Source organism: Schistocerca piceifrons, chromosome 5, assembly GCF_021461385.2.
Source record: "Schistocerca piceifrons isolate TAMUIC-IGC-003096 chromosome 5, iqSchPice1.1, whole genome shotgun sequence".
NCBI lineage: Eukaryota > Metazoa > Arthropoda > Insecta > Orthoptera > Acrididae > Schistocerca > Schistocerca piceifrons.
Window position 1 is genome coordinate 170609019 of NC_060142.1, and position 16492 is coordinate 170625510.

The 16492-nt window shown below is 43.9% G+C and overlaps 1 protein-coding gene across 4 annotated transcripts in view; it reads right to left on the minus strand.

Annotated features, from left to right (window-relative positions):
* The window catches only part of LOC124798460 (venom dipeptidyl peptidase 4-like), a 539163-nt gene that overhangs the window by 12219 nt on the left and 510452 nt on the right, over nucleotides 1-16492 (minus strand). For all 4 annotated transcript variants that reach the window (XM_047261885.1, XM_047261884.1, XM_047261886.1 and 1 more), the window contains one exon: nucleotides 2864-3045. In XM_047261885.1, the coding sequence (XP_047117841.1) occupies nucleotides 2864-3045 (182 nt within the window). The remainder of the gene's footprint in view (nucleotides 1-2863; nucleotides 3046-16492) is intronic.

Genomic DNA, 16492 nt, shown 5'->3' on the forward strand with positions numbered 1-16492 from the left:
AGATAACGAAGGTAGTGCCAGTGTACAAGAAAGGGTGTAAGGATGATCCCAACAACTACAGACCAGTTTCACTGATATCAGGTTTCTCAAAAATCCTAGAAATGCTTATGTATACCAGATTAGTTAACTATTTGGACAAACATAACATTCTCATGACCTCACAACATGGTTTCAGAAAGGGTAAATCTACAGAATCAGCAATTGTCAGTCTAACAGAATACATTTTACAGTCCTTAGATGAGAAAAAGGTTGTCTCTGCAATGTTTCTGGATCTTTCAAAGGCATTTGACACCATTGACCATGAAATGCTGATACAAAAATTAAGCAACTATGGCATTCGGGGGCAACCAGGTGGATGGATAAAATCATACTTGTGCAACCGCAAGCAGTATGTATCATTAGGAAACTCATACCAATCAGAAACCCAATCCATCAAATATGGAGTGCCGCAGGGTTCGGTAATGGGGCCATTGTTATTTAATGTATTTGTTAATGATATAGGTGTTGAGGAGGAAGAAAAGAAAATATTGTATGCTGATGACATGACAATACTAAATAGTGACCAAAATATGGAACAGCTTGAGAGAAGAGCATACATATCTGCAAATGTCACAGCTCAATGGCTGTTGGAAAATGAACTGGTTATAAATCTAAAAAAGACTATGTATGCAGTGTTTAAAAACAAGGAAAAGGCTGTAGACATGGATTTAGAGGTTGACGGAACAAGGCTGGAAGAAGTAGAATCTGCTAGATTCTTAGGTATTCTTGTGGATAATGAACTGAAATGGAAAAAACATATTAATAATGTCTGTAAGAAACTGAGCTCTGTCATATTCTTAATGATGCAGCTATCACAGTATTCAGACAAGAACCTTCTGTGTACAGTGTATCATGGACTTTTCGAACCATACTTACAGTATGGAGTGACGGTGTGGGGAAACTCAAACAAACAAGAGACAAAACGAGTGTTCACATTACAAAAAAAAGCAATTAGGACCATTTTAAGAAGAAAGACCTCTGAAACATGCAGAAACTGTTTCAAGAATTTAGGTATCTTAACTTTTTCATCATTATATATATACAAAACAATAATGTACATCACAAAAGGTAGTGAGGACTGGATTACAAATGCTAGTGTACACACCCACAATACAAGAAAGAAGAATGAAGTACGGAGCATACCCCACCGACTGGCAATGCTAGAAAAAGGACCCCAGTACTCTGGTATCAGACTACTAAGAAGTCTGCCCAAAACCTTGCAAGATAGTGTACTTCACAATGAATTTACAAAGAAACTTAAAGACTATCTCATTGAAAAAGAGTTTTACAGTGTTGCAGAATACTTATGCCATTAAATTTGTATATATTGTTACTCATTATCAGTGATGTAAAAATGTAAGCTAAAGGTGTAGAAAAATAATTGATAAAGAATTTTAATACTTTGACATGTCCTATATTACACGTACATTTACTGTACATGATGTAATCTTACAGGATCAAATAAAATTCAATTCAATTCCCTTCTTCTATAATAAATTACATTAAAATTTGACATCATTCTGAGCAGTGGTTCATTTTCTACAGCTTTTTGAAACTGAAACTTCAATCATAATCACCCTGAACTTTAAATGTGCTTGTCTGCCAGTCAGCAACTGCTCTCATTGGTGAGAAGCAATTTATCCTGTTTTTTTGCTGTTATTTCATCCTGGGCTTTTCACTGTCTGATCAAGCTATTACAAGACATATCTTAAGTTTAGGCAAACAAGTAGGGAGATTATTAATAAGATTATGGAGTCTTAACTTGAGACTCATTATTTTTGGAGACTTCAATATTAATTTCATATTTGGGATTGTTTATTGTCAAAAGGTGGTTTGTTCTCAACCTCTAAGTGACTTACTGTACCTTTCCAATACTTCTCAGTAATTTCCTCTTTCCTCCCCAAAGAAACAATATTAAGTTTCGAAAGCTAGGATTGCTGTGTTCTATTTTAAATGTTTCAGTTAACTGCATCAGGAATTTTGCCTCCTGAAGGCAGTTATGGGCCAGCCATTCTGTTTCCTTGTAATGTAACCTTTTCTCTACCAAATTATCCATTTGAGACTAATAGTCATGCAAACATTAAGTTAGTGGTAAAGCTAGATGGGCCATTCACAGCAAGAAGTTTTGTGTATAGCAATGTTGAATTATACACATTGTGAAGTTGCCCACAGTGAATTTTTTTATTAGTGCTAAGACTATTGGTACAACTGAAACTTTGATTGCATGATAATTTTATGGCAAATACAACACAGATAAGGAATACTTGCTTTTAGGGAATATTTGCTTTTACCGTGCCATTTTGCTTTTCCAATTCTGTACAGCCAACCTGATTTAGGTTTTTCTAAGCCATTTCAGGCAATGGTTCCTTCATCAAAGCCACAGCTGACCACATGTCCTACCTCATAAAAGCGTATATGAGGGTGTGCTGAAAAGTAATTCATCAGAATTTTTTTATTCTGTTCTCAACATTGGGTGAGGTATTACATGTCATGCATATTAATCTGTCTACTTTTCCACTTTGCTGACACAAGTTGTAACCCTCTGCCACTAGAGGGCTCCAAATTGTTGCGTGTAACATGGTGATAACTATGTCGGTGCCTGAGGAAATGTCGGTGCCTGAGGAACAATGTGCTACAATCAAGTTTCTAACTGCACAGAATGTGCCTACAACCAAGATCCACAGAAGAATAAATGCTGTGTATGGTGATAATCGCATCAACATCAGTAATGTATGATGTTGTGACAGGTGATGAAAGCTGGGTCACATTTTGATCCCAAAACAAAATAACATCAATAGAGTTCTGCCACAAAGGCTGTACTTACACATTTATCAGCAATGGATATTTCTGCTTCCTATCTATGTTAGGTGGGAGCCACATTTGAACTTGAGCTTTGAATCCTCCTGGTACCTCAACCTGTAAGTGACGCACTGATGGCAGTGATTTGTGTTGCAGCAGTTTCCGTATTTCTTCATTACTTTCCCATACCATGACCTTCTTGCTGTCCTTAAAGGTGAAAAAAAAAACATTATAGTAAGCTCAGATATTGTGTTTTTGAAGAAATAATACTCCACTTAAAATCATGCAGATCATGGAATTCAGTAATTACATACTTTGGTTAAAATAAATAACATAAACATGTTATACATCAATGATGTAACCTGCCATTGTAGATAGCAACCTTAAGTACTAAGTTCCAGTGTGGAGATGCAGAAAATATGACTGTAATGTGGAATGTTGGGCAAAGTCTGGCAGAGGGATCAGCTACATTGTCGATTTCAGGTGCTATTCACACACCTGTCACACTTCAGTATCATAAAATTTCTATCAGCACTGTTGGGGTCCACGTTGACTTGCAACACTTCTTATTTAGTCATACAGTGCCCCACACCAAACACATTTCACAAACAAAAAGAAAATCTTAAACTGGCTGGAACATGTCAACTTGAGCTCTATAAATATAAAGTGGCCTCTTATTTTATCTGTATAAATATTTGCTGTACATACCAAAAATGCATACAAAAACATTCAATAAAAGAAACTAAAAGGAAATGCACAGAACTTAAATTATTGCAGGAAAGACAACTAAACTAAGCATATCAGAGACTTCACATGGACATCTTGATATTCTCGTAGTGTAAAAGTACAAAAATGCATCACTGCCACACAACCCCTCATACAGTGTGGACCATCCCGGATGCTCTGGCACCTAAACCTTATTCACCAACAGGCTCCTGTGTGGGTCAGATGTCATGGTGATGGCAACACTATCAGTTGCAGTGCAGGTATATCCACAAGTTGTGAGGCAGGATTAGTTGGTGTCTGAGAGTTATGATCCAGTGGCTGTACTGTGATGTGTTGATGAGGTGCAGGATTGGTTGGTGTCTGGGAGTTGTGATCCAGTGGCTGTACTGTGATGTGTTGATGAGGTATCCAGTATCATTGAGCACAAAATTCACGTCAGTTTGACAAGTCTAATGGATACTTTCAAAGGAGTTCCATCGTATAGGATGTCCATGGTGTGATCCCCTCTACTCAACACTGGGAAAGGGCTGGTGTATGGTGGCTGTAGTGGCAATCTGACTTGAATCTGTACACAGCACCACATGCAAACAGCTGTGTAAGTCTTTGTGCACATGGTGATAAGGAGCAGGCCATGGATATTGGTGCAGTGGTGTTTTAACCGCTGCACTAACTGTGGAAGTTCCACCATGTCAGATAGCGGTGCTGGCAATAAGCAATCTGCTGGACTGTGTAGAGGCTAACCATTAACAATTTTGGCCATCAATATCAAGTTTGTATGCAATTCAGAGGCCTAAGAGGACTAAATGAAGTTCCTCCATCCACTTTTCTTGGTGACACATTAGTGATACCTTCAAGGGTCTTTGCCACCATTCTACCATACTAGTGGGGTGACAGCCAGTTGTATGGTGCTGCAAAAGCTACAGATTTTGGCTATTTCATGGAACAAGTGGGTTCAGATTGGCAACTTTAATCAGTTGTAACTTGGAGAGGGTAGCCAAAATGTGCAATCCATGTTCACTTAAATATTTTTTTCATAGTTTCTGCTGAGATGTCAGCACTCAGGGTTGCCTCTCCGTACCATGTGTACCTATCTGTGGCCATGAACATGTATCTGTTATACATCCAATGGTGGAAGAGGGCCAACAAGATCGCTGTGAACATGGGCGGATCTAGCTGGTGCACCTTGGAAGTTACCAACATCAGCATGTAAGTGGTGACAAAATTTGCTCTGTTAGCACAGTATGCTGAAATGTGCCCACATGCATGCGTCTTCCTTCAGGGAAGGCCACACAAAGTGGTCCATAAAAAAATCTGACCGTAGCATTGTCCCCTGATGAGAGCCAAAGATGCGGTCGAAGGCTGTCTTGCGGCACTTCTGTGAAATGTATTGGCTTGGCTTGTTCTGGGATATGTCACACCACAGTTTCAACATAGAGTTGGGCATAGTGATCTGATTGAGGTGTAGCTCTGTAGATAAGTAACTCAAAAACCATTGTCACTGTGGATCTGTGGCCTGCTGTGCTGTGAGTCCTCTGTAGTGTTCTGGCCACATATCGTAAGTGTTGCTTCACGCAGTGGAGAATGGCAAAACAGAGGCAGCCGGCGACCGAGGCGTTGCAAAGTAAACACGGCACGGATAGCCTTGCTGACAGTAGCAGTCTACCAACAAGCTGACGCAAGGACACACACAGACCGAGAACCGAGCAAAGCCTGGAGAGTGCTGAGTAAGGGGAAGTGTGGCCAGCACACTAAGTTATGCTGCAGTATACTGCGGGAGTAATAACAAAAGGGTAAAAAACGTCCTCCTGCTGGATATAAATAATGGAGTGCAGGCAACAACAGACAGAAGCCATTAGGAAGCAGTTCGGATCTGAGGACGGATGTGGTCTGTGTCCGAATGTTCAGTCTTTGTAGGTGACAATTTCGGAAGTCTGTTCCAGCTCGCAGGAGTCATCCGTTCACTGCCAGATGTCAACTCCAGTTCTGGGGGTCGGCCCAAGTTTGGTCAGCACCATGGCTGACTAACTACAGTGAGAACTTTCAGGAGGACCGGCCGCAGCGCGATCTTGGTCACAGGTGCCACCAGGGACTGACGTCCGGACCTCATGGCAACCCAGCCCCACAGCGCGTGGTCCGTCCATGACGAGACCTTGCAGTGTTAGCAGCTGGCCCCACGGCATGTGGATGAGTTCATCTCAACCACAGGGCATCCTGGCTTCAGCGGAGCACTGGTGGCCTGAGGCTGCTGAGTGCAATCAGTGGCACACGTTGCTCGCATTGTCGGAGAATCTACACAGCAACAGCCAGGAGGAAAGATCCGCAGGGCTGGGCAGCAACGATGAGGGAGAAATTGTAAAGAAAGTTCAATAAATAATTGTAAAACTCCATGAAATCTCAATCTTTGGTGCAGCCACTGTGTCGGCTGCTAACAAGTGGAGAGAAGCCATAACAAGTGGTGCAGAAGTCGTAACAAGTGCCTCCTCCGTAACAGTAGTCTACAGTCTCCACCACACAACAAATATGAGAAAAGTAGTCAGTAACTAAATTTTCAGCACCTTTAGTATGTTGAATGTCTGAAATAAACTGGCTTACAAGCTTAGTATGTTGACACTGACTAAGTGAGCACTCGCCACTGAAGTTCTTGAATGGCAAAGTAACGGATTTATGACCTGTAAAAACAGTCACTGGTCGAGCTTCTATTTGATGTCTTAATTATCTGACTGCCTTGTAGATTACTAACAGCTCTCTACTTCATGCACACCACTTCTATTAAGCTTGTCAGAACGTTTTAGAGTGCTGCTCCGATTATGACTGACTTGCTTAGATGGCTATAGGCAGGTGTGCATGAGACAACAGGTGAGCGAGTAACACTGCTTGACTGAAGCTCACCTGGAGGTCATGGGATGCCTTGTCTATTTTGTGTGTCCACTTAACAGGTCTATGTACAGTGGTGTCACAACCCTTGAGAGAATCTATGAGCAGTGTCTGTACAACCGCCATTACTGGGAGGTGATGGCGGCAACAATATTCCATACCCAGGAATGATCTCAGTTGATGGTAATCTGCTGGATTTGGCAGAGACTGTAGTGCTTCAGTCTTCTCTGCCAACAGGCAAATGCTGTCAGCTGAAACAGTACAGCCTAGGAATGTGACTTGAGTCATCCCAATAACGCATTTGTTTTCATGTAATACTTTTCCATGGTCAAACAGTCCAGTCGCTACTGGTATCTTGTTCTGTACTTCTTTACAATCAAGGACACTAAAATCCTTTACACCAGCAGGTGTGCATGTGAAGTCCCCTACGTTGGAGACCAGATACTGGTCTAGTATCATGCTTGCATTTAAGGTCTGGTAATCACCAAACCTCATGAGCTACCTGTCTTGTGGAAAAGGTGTAGGGACAAAGGCAAGTGCCGTCAGACCAATAAATGATTTCAGTCTGCAACATTTCCTCAAAAATTGCCTTTGCCTCTGTTAAGCACTCAGGTGCAATTCTGTGTGCACATAGTGAGACGAGTTGTCTGAGTGTAGTTCTATTGTGTTGACATCATTACAGAGAATGTATATCTGCATTTTCTTGATGCTGTAGTTGTGTGGTTCTCAGAAGGCTTCTATGTTGTAATTGTACTATGTTTGTTGGAGGTGCATGCATTGTCGATTCTCTTTAACACACTGTAAACAGGATGGTCTCTGGCCCCTGATACTGCACTCTTGTCAACTGAACTCAGTAGTCATGTACCTTGTAGGTCAACTGCTAGAAAAAAGTTTGTGAGGAAGTCAGTACTGAAAATAGGTTGAGAGATATCACTAAGTACAAATGCCTAGAGAAACAAGTGAACTATTTGTATCCATAGGTGTTGATTGCAGAGTTGTTGACTGCCTTCAACCGTATTTGTACATCCGGTTTGTTGTCTGGCACATTGCTGACAGGCAGTGTGTTGATATCAGAGCTAGTGTCTACAAGGAACATCGTTCCTGTATACCTGTCTGCCACTTACAATCTTCTTGACGTTGTTGAATGTGCATGTCGAGGTGGCTGCTGCTGACAGTGGGTAGACACTATACTGCTACTGTGGATGCACTGGTTATGTGAGTAACTGCATGGTGAAGTACACTTTATTGAGTGTTGGCCAACATGCTTGTTGCAACAGCAAACACTATGGGAGCTCTTCCAATGGTCCTGAGTTCAACTGCTACAGCCATGTCATTGCTGCTGCGTGCACATCAGAGTTGCCAGTGCTTCCACCATGGTTCTTAAGCTTCAGATTTCATTGGAAATGCTCAACAGGTATTGTGATGTGATAGCTGCGGAATCTGGAGTCATTGTCTCAGTTAAGCCTGGCCAGCAGTGGTCCACCAATGTTATGGCAATTGTTGCAGACACCTGAAGTGTTTCGTAGACCCTATCAGCAACTTGCAGTAATTTTTTGTGTGACTTATCATTGTATACCACCAATGCCATCCATACTTGTGTCAGCAGTTGTTGCTGCCAACTGTGTAGTAACAAATCCCTGGACACTGTGGGGCTGATCACTAAATTACAAAGATCTCACCAGAACTCTGATGGGACTTGTCACCCTGTTTCTCCTGGTGTAGTACTTGCCTTACACTGAGATAGGTGGAATTTGTATAGTGGGATATGAGCTCATCTTTCAGTTTGTTGTAAGCTCCACATGGTGGCAGGTGCACTGTAATGTCTGGCACCATCGTTGGCACCACTGTTGTGGTTGGTTGGTCGGTTGGGTTAAAAGAGGTGGGAAGGGACCAAACTGCAAGGTCATCGGTCCCTTGTTCAGAAGGAAACAATGACACAAGGGTGATAATAAGACAATGAGACTTACAGCACAAAACAGAATGAAAGGAAAAATCCAACACTGACTGAAGGGCAACAAACAATTAAATGGACAAAAGGAGACAAGAAAACCACAAAGACACAAGAAATAGGTAGAAGAGGTTAAAACAAGAAAGCAGATTACCATGCCTGCTGACAATGAGGATAAAAAGGAAAAGCCAGCCACTCTGCAACACATTAAAACCTCCACCCTGAAAGCACTAGAGTGGAGGACACACAGGGACAAAGGATATGTGCTAAGACTTAGAGCAAGTGATAAAACTTACCCTCACAAATAAAACGTAAAACTAAAGCTGCTGTTGCGGCATTGTCACCCAACACCGAAGGTAGGGTGCCGGGAAAATTAAATGTCCGCTGCAGAGCGGCTAAAAGTGGGCAGACCAGCAAGAGATGGATGATAATCATTCATGAGCCGCAGCAACACCGAGGTGGGTCCTCGCAACGTAGGAGGTAACCATGTGTCAGCCACATATGGCCAGTGCGGAGCTGACAGAGAACCACAGAGTCCCTGTAAGAGGCGCACACAGAGGTCTTCCACACATTCATAGTTTCCTTAATGGCACACAGCTTGTTGTGCATACTGAGGTTATGCCATTCCATCTCACAAAGCCACAAAACCTTGCGGCATAATACTGAACGCAGGTCAGTTTCTGAGACTCCATAAGCAGTTTCCGCATGGCCTGTTTGACCAGCCTGTCAGAATGTTCATTGCCTGCGATTCCGACATGACCTGGGGCCCAGATAAACACCACTGAATGACTGACCATTCCAGGGCATAGATGGACTCCTGGATGGTCACTACCAAAGGATGACAAGGGTAGCACTGCTCGATAGTTTGTAGGCTCAAGGAGTCAGTACACGGGAGAAATCACTCGCCTCAGCATGAGAGGATGTGCTCAAGAGCCAAGATATGGCCGCCAGCTCTGCAGTGAAAACACTGCAGCCATCTGACAAGGAGTGCTGTTCTTTCATGTCCTCCATGAACATAGGCAAAGCCAATGTGACCATCAACCATTGAGCCATCGGTGTAAACCTCTTCATGGCCCCGGTAAATGTTGACAATCAAGAGGAAGTGACAGTGAAGAGGCCGACTGGAGTGGCCGAGCGGTTCTAGGCACTACAGTCTGAAACCATGCAACCACTACGGTTGCAGGTTTGAATTCTGCCTCAGCCATGGATGTGTGTGATGTCCTTAGGTTAGTTAGGTTTAAGTAGTTCTAAATTCTAGGGCACTGATGACCTCAGATGTTAAGTCCCATAGTGCTCAGAGCCATTTTTTTGACAACGGAGAGTTGCAGGGTTAACTGAGTCCTTAGGGCCATGTGGTAGGTCTAGACAAAGCCGTGGCCTAGGTGTACACCATGGAGGCATTTGTAAATGAAACTTGAGTATAGGTGGTAAAGACAAGGACTCCAGTTCGGAGAGAAGGGATCGCACACAAACTGCAATTGTAAGCCCTGACCTGGGCTGCCAATGAGGGAAATGAACCACTGTGGGTGGGAAAAGGAGACAGTAATTCAGATGTGCAGGAGAATGATGAACACATGCAACGTAACTGGAGAGCAATTGTGCATGCCTAACCTGCAATGGAGGGACTCCGGCCTCCACCAGGATGCTGGTCACTGGACTCGGCCCTAAAAGCTCCTGTCGCTAGGTGAATGCCACAGTGGTGTACTGGGTTGAGTAAACCCAATGCTGAGGGTGCCGCTGAACCATAAACCACACTCCCATAGTCAAGGCAGGATTGAACAAGGGCTCTGTAGAGCTGCAGCAGCGTACAGCAATCTGCGTGTTGCTCAGGCAGGAGGGCATTGAGGTGCTGCCAGCACTTCCACTTAAGCTGTCAGAGATGGGGAAGCCAAGTCAATCGGGCATCAAAAACCAGTCCTAAGAATCAATATGTCTCCATTATGGTAAGTGGATCATCATTAAGGTAAAGTTCTGGTTCCGGATGAATGGTATGATGCCAACAGAAATGCATAACACACAACTTTGCAGCCAAAAACTGGAAACCATGGGCTAGAGCCCAGGACTGCCTTGTGGACGAATCTCTGTAGGTGCTGCTCAGCAACACCAGTACTGGTGGAGCAGTTCGAAATGCAGAAGTTGTCTGCATACAGAGAAGGTGAGACAGACAGGCCTACAGCTGCTGCTAGACTGTTAATGGCCCTGTGCGACCCCATTCTCCTGGATATGGGGGGAACTATGGGAGATACCAAGCTGGACATGAAAAGTACGAAGCGACAGGAAATTTTGGATAAAATTGGGAGTGAGCCTCAGAGACCCCACTTGTATAATGTGGCAAGGATATGTCGCCGCCAGGTGGTGTGATACACTTTCATAAATCAAAAAAGATGGCAACCAGGTGTTGGTGTCTGGAAGAGGCTGTTCGGATGGCAGACTCGAGGAACACAAGATTATCAGTGGTAGAGCAACCATGGCAGAAGCCACCCTGACATGGAGAAAGCAGGCCAAATGGCTCTCCAGGACCCAACCAAACTGCCGACACACCATACGTTCCAGGAGCTTACAAAGAACATTGGTGAGGCTGATGGGCCAATAGTTATCCACATCAAGTGGGTTTTTACCGGGTTTAAGCAGCAGAATGATGGTGCTTTCCCGCCACTGCGATGGAAAGATGCCATGGCGCCAGATCCAATTTAAGATGACGAGGAGATGTTGCTTGTAGTCAGACGAGAGATGTTTAATCATCTGACTGTGGATCTGATCTGGCCCAGTAGCTGTGTTGGGGCAATGCGCAAGGGAACTGAGGAGCTCCCACTCTGTAAATAGGGCATTATAGGGTTCACTGTGGCGTGTAGCGAATGAGAGGACTTTCCTTTCCATCCGCCGTTTGAGGGTGCAAAAGGCTAGGGGGTAGTTCTCCAATGCAGAGGCTTGAGCACAGTGCTCAGCAAAGTGATCAGCAATCACATTTGTGTCAGTAGATAACACGCCAACGATGTTAATGCCAGGTACACTGTTGGGGTCTGGTACTCAAAAAGACATCTGATCTTACTCAAAAAGACATATGAACTTCGTCCAGACTTGGGAAGGTGACGTATGGCGCCCAATGGTGGAGACGTATCTCTCCCAACACTCCTGCCTCCATCTTCCGATAAGCTGGTGAATGCGGGTACGGAGCCACTTAAAGGCTATGTGGTGCTCCAGGGACGTGTGCCACTTGTGCCACTGTAGAGCTCGCCAACACTCCTTAATTTCCTCAGCGACTTCCGGCAACCACCAAGGGACCGCCTTTCGCCAGGGTCACCCTAAAGAGCGAGGGATCGCATTTTCTGCCGCAGTAATGATTGTTGTAGTCACCTGCTCAACCACCACATCGATGTTACTGTGTGGGGGAGAGTCAACAGTGACCACAGAGGTGAAAATTTCCCCGTCTGCCTTGTTTAAAGTCTATCTGGACAGGCGTCCATGGGCCTGATGCCGGGGCAGTGACAGGAGGATGGGGAAGTGGTCACTATCACATAGTTCGTCATGTGTTCTCCAGTGGACAGATGGGAGAAGTCCTGGGCTGCAAATGGACAAATCAATGGCTAAGTAACAGCCACGAGCCACACTGAAATGTGTGGCAGCCCCAGTACTTAAAAGGCAGAGGTCGAAGTGAGGTAGTAAAGTTTCGACTTCTTGGCTAGTAAGCATGGCGTCAACCCACAAGGGGTTATGGGCTTGAAGAGGCACAGTTTCACTACAGAGTGAGTTTAGGACATAAATGTAAAATTCCACCTGACACTCAATTATAGTCTCTATGGTTCCTGTAATATCCCTTATAGCTGCTGAGGGCAGGGGTCGGCATTGCCGGGAACCAGGTTTCTTGGAGGCCAATGCAGAAAGTAGGTGTAAAGATTAACAGTTGCTATAGCTCAGCCAGACAGTGGAGAAAACCGCCACAATTCCACTGGAGGATGACGTCATTGTGAGACTGAGAACACATGGAACATTCAAGCAGTTTACGCCTCAGGGTCACTTGGTGCCACCGACTTATTGCCTCAGCAGTCTATATCCACTGCGTCTGAGGGTCTTGCAAGATCTAGGACCTCAGTGGACGCTAGAACCTCCACCTTATACCCAGACGTAGAGCTTGTAAGTAGCGGTGGTGTGGGTGCCACCGAAATTTCCTTGGTCTTAGGGGTCTTCTTTTTGGACTTTTCTCGCTGCACCAGGACTGAGGATGATCTTGAAGTCCTACGACCAGCTACTTTTGGGCACTTCAGCCACTGGTGGGCATCTTTTTTCCCATTAGCAGAAACCTGGAAAAGGAGTGACCAAAGGGACCTATTCCTGGCGAGAGGAGCCGAAGACGACTTACATTTCTTCGGCTGATAAGTGGGGACTGGTGTCCCTGATGGTTGGGGGGAGGCGGGGGGGGCATTGCTCCTGAGGTAGGTGGTGTGGGAGCAACATGTGGAGGGTAAGTGCCCCCCCCCCCCCAATCAAGGGGGCTTTAAGAGCCGACTGTGATGAGGCAACAACTGTTCTCGTAGCGGCGGTGTATGAGGAGGTCATAGCTACAGGATGTAGGCACTCATATTTTCTCGTACCCTCAGTGTAGGTCAGTTGGCCCGGGCCGTGTATTCCATGATTTTCCTCTCTTCCTGTAAAATCCTGCAGTCTGGCGAGCAAAGTGGAATGATGCTCTCTGCAGTTGACACAAATGAGAGGTGGGGCACATGGATTATTGGGATGTGATGGACGTCCACAGTCTCGACATATGACACTGGAAGTACAGCGGGATGACATATGGCTGAACTTCCTGCACTTAAAGCTTCACATTGGGGGAGGGATATATGGCTTGACATCACAGTGGTAAATGATCACCTTGACCTTCTCAGGTAAGGTGTCACCCTCAAAAGCCAAGATGAAGGCACCGGTGGCAACCTGATTATTCCTTGGACCCCGATGGACGCGCTGCGTGAAATGAACACCTCGCCCTTCTAAACTGGTGTGCAGCCCATCATCAGACTGCAAAAGAAGGTCCCTGCGGAAGATAATACCCTGTACCATATATAAGGCCTTATGTGGCTTGATGGTAACAGAAACATCTCCCAACTTGTTACAAGTGAGTAAAGTCCGTGACTGGGCAGAGGATACTGTTTTTATCAAGACTGACCCAGAGCGCATTTTGGACAAGCTCTCCACCTCCCCAAACTTGTCCTGTACAAAAAACTGTGGCTTCATCAAAACAAAGGAGTCCCCATCAGTTCTCATACATACGAGGTACCGGGGTGAATAAGGTTTGCTGCCATCCTTAGACTGTCGTTTGTCACACGGTGTGGACAGGGAGGGGAACGACTTAGGATCATACTTCCTTGCATTGTACTGAGACTTGGAGTGCTTAGAGACTGCTGGTGTTAGATCACCAGCAAGTGATGACATGACATGCTTCATCACGCATCATCCGCCCTGATGCCACCCACTCTGACCAGGGGCCCTCCCCATGAGTGCCACCCGGTCGCAGCAAAGGCTACATGGCAGGATGGCCATTGCTGGGAGTCCCAATGCCCCAGGGTGACGAAAATCTACTCCTTGGCATACATGGGGAGTTAACAGTGCAGATGTCAGTAGAGTGACCCCTGTGTTGTCAGGGGGCTACAACCAACAGGGTACATGGAAGGTTTACCACAATGGACTTGCTATCGTGCTGAATATGAGGTGCAAAGAATTCCATGGTCATTGTTGGCACAGAAAACGACACTGCATAGTGGGTGGAGGATAATTCACCCAGGAAGGTGTCCTCACCCAAGAGAGGGAGGATGAGCGGGACTGCAATGCCTCGACAAGGAAATGGGCTAAATATCTCAATGCACGATGGACACTATGCATCATGTAAGGTGCCCTTCCGCAGTTGGCTCACTGTTTGGGAAAGTTTTGAAAAATGGAGGTCAAACCCTACAGGGGACCATCACATAAAGGTCGAAAAGTGTGAGACTCCTTTTAGTCGGCTCTTATGACAAGCAGGAATACTTGAGCCTATTCTAACTCCCGGGCCTGCAGGGGGACCACTCTTGTGTTTTCTAGTCCAAATTACTTGTCATGAACTTGCATTGTTCATGGTTATTTATCATAAGTTGCTACCAAAATATGTTCTCCATTACTGTAAACCATGCTTTCTGTTGGGTGGGCTTAAATAGTGGTGCCCATAATTGGAGGCAAACTGCTGAAACTGATGGACGGATTGCTTCAGCTCTGTTATAGGGCTTGTCATTACACACTGTTGTGGCATGAGAGTACTTATCTCAGCTGCTTCTCTCTTGGGAAAAATGTTCACTGTGCTGTGATATGTGGCAAGGCAGAATTAATGCTGTTTTTGTTGTACTGCATGGGCTTCATGTTCATATTTGACAGTACAACAAGCTCCAAAATATTTATGTCCTCGTGGCATTTGCTAATTTTATCAGTAATAGCATGGAATAATTTGCCGTTCATTGCTTATTGTCTTCATCTGTATTTCTGCTGTTTGTCAAAATTGCCACTTGTGGACAGGCATGAAAGTTCTTAATAGGGTAACCAATTATGTGGGCTTCTACTTTATCCACATAAATAATTGCATTAGCTTTAGGATATACAGAATCAACTTTTTGTCCTCTACAAATGCACGCAAGAACGTTTGTTAAAAGAAGCTAAAAAGGAAACATGCTGAACTTAAATTATTTCAGCAGCAAAGATAACAAATGTCAGAGAGTTCACATGTGATTAATTCAGTGATATATTATAATATAATATATAGAATTAATTTGACTGAACTGGCATAATGTTTAATTCACTGAATCATGTGATATTGTAGTGGATACCAGTTTGTTTCTTGATCCCATGATAGTTTATATGTTGCTGTTTAATGCCTGAGACATATAAAAGACATTTATTTAAATAATTTATGATCTACATAACTGTGCCTTTATTTTAACATGCTGACAGCATGTATAAGGTTCATATAGCTTTACTACATCTAGAAGATTATGAGAAGTTTGAAGGAAAAGAAGAAGGATGGAAGGAAGGTTAGGGCTAATATATTGTCAACAACTAGGCCATTAGAAGTGGAGCACAGACTCAGAGTGGAGATGAGTAGCAAAGAAAATTGGCCATGTCCTTTTCAAAGGAAACATCTTGGTATTTGCCAGCAATTTAGGAAAACTATAGAAAAGTTAAATCTGGAGGGCTGAACAATGATTTGAACCATCATCCTCCCAAATGTGAATCCAGTGTCTTAAACATAGCACCACCCTTCTTTGTGGATATTGCATTCATTCACATATGGGCAAATGACATATTGTGTCTCAGGGTGTAGGTATATTATTAAAATGGGATACAATGTATTACATGTTCTGAAATTTGATTTCGTTACTGTAGTGTTCCCAGAAGATTACGAAACAAGAAACAAGGTGAGTGAGGATGAACTTGTAGCTTGAAAAATAACAGCCCACCTAGACAAGACTTATAGCTGTTTCCTTCATTGTATGGGTACTGTGCAATGATCAGTCCTCAACTATGTAACAGCACCTTTTTCTAGTTTGAAAGGCATATAAAACTATTCACTAAGGATGAAGATTAATGAATTTTGTTCTTTCATTGCTACAACATCTCAAAGTATTAACCAAAAATGTACGTTGACTTTTTGATTGCAGTAGGCTTCAAAGTTGACATACACCCGTTCATGTGCTGCACTGAACAAATAATCAAAAATCTAGAAAAAGACAACAGCGTATTAGGAATAAATTTAGATCTCTCCAAAGCATTTGACACTGTCAATCATGGCATTCTTTTAGAAAAACTTGAAGCATTCATGGGACAGGGAAAAAGCGGTTTGAATCATACCAACAAAACAGAATACGGATTGTAGGACTACTCCAACCACAAAATAAATTTAGTGTCAGATGCAAAAATGTGGAAATAGAGTGCTGCAAGGCAGTATTCTAGGTCCCTTATTGTTCCTTGTGTATATAAATGGCTTTCACACCTCAGCTGGAGTAGCAAAGGCCATAGTATTTGCAGATGACACTAGTGTGATAATACGCGCACCAAAGCAAATGCTGCAAACAACTACTGATCAAGTAATTAAGA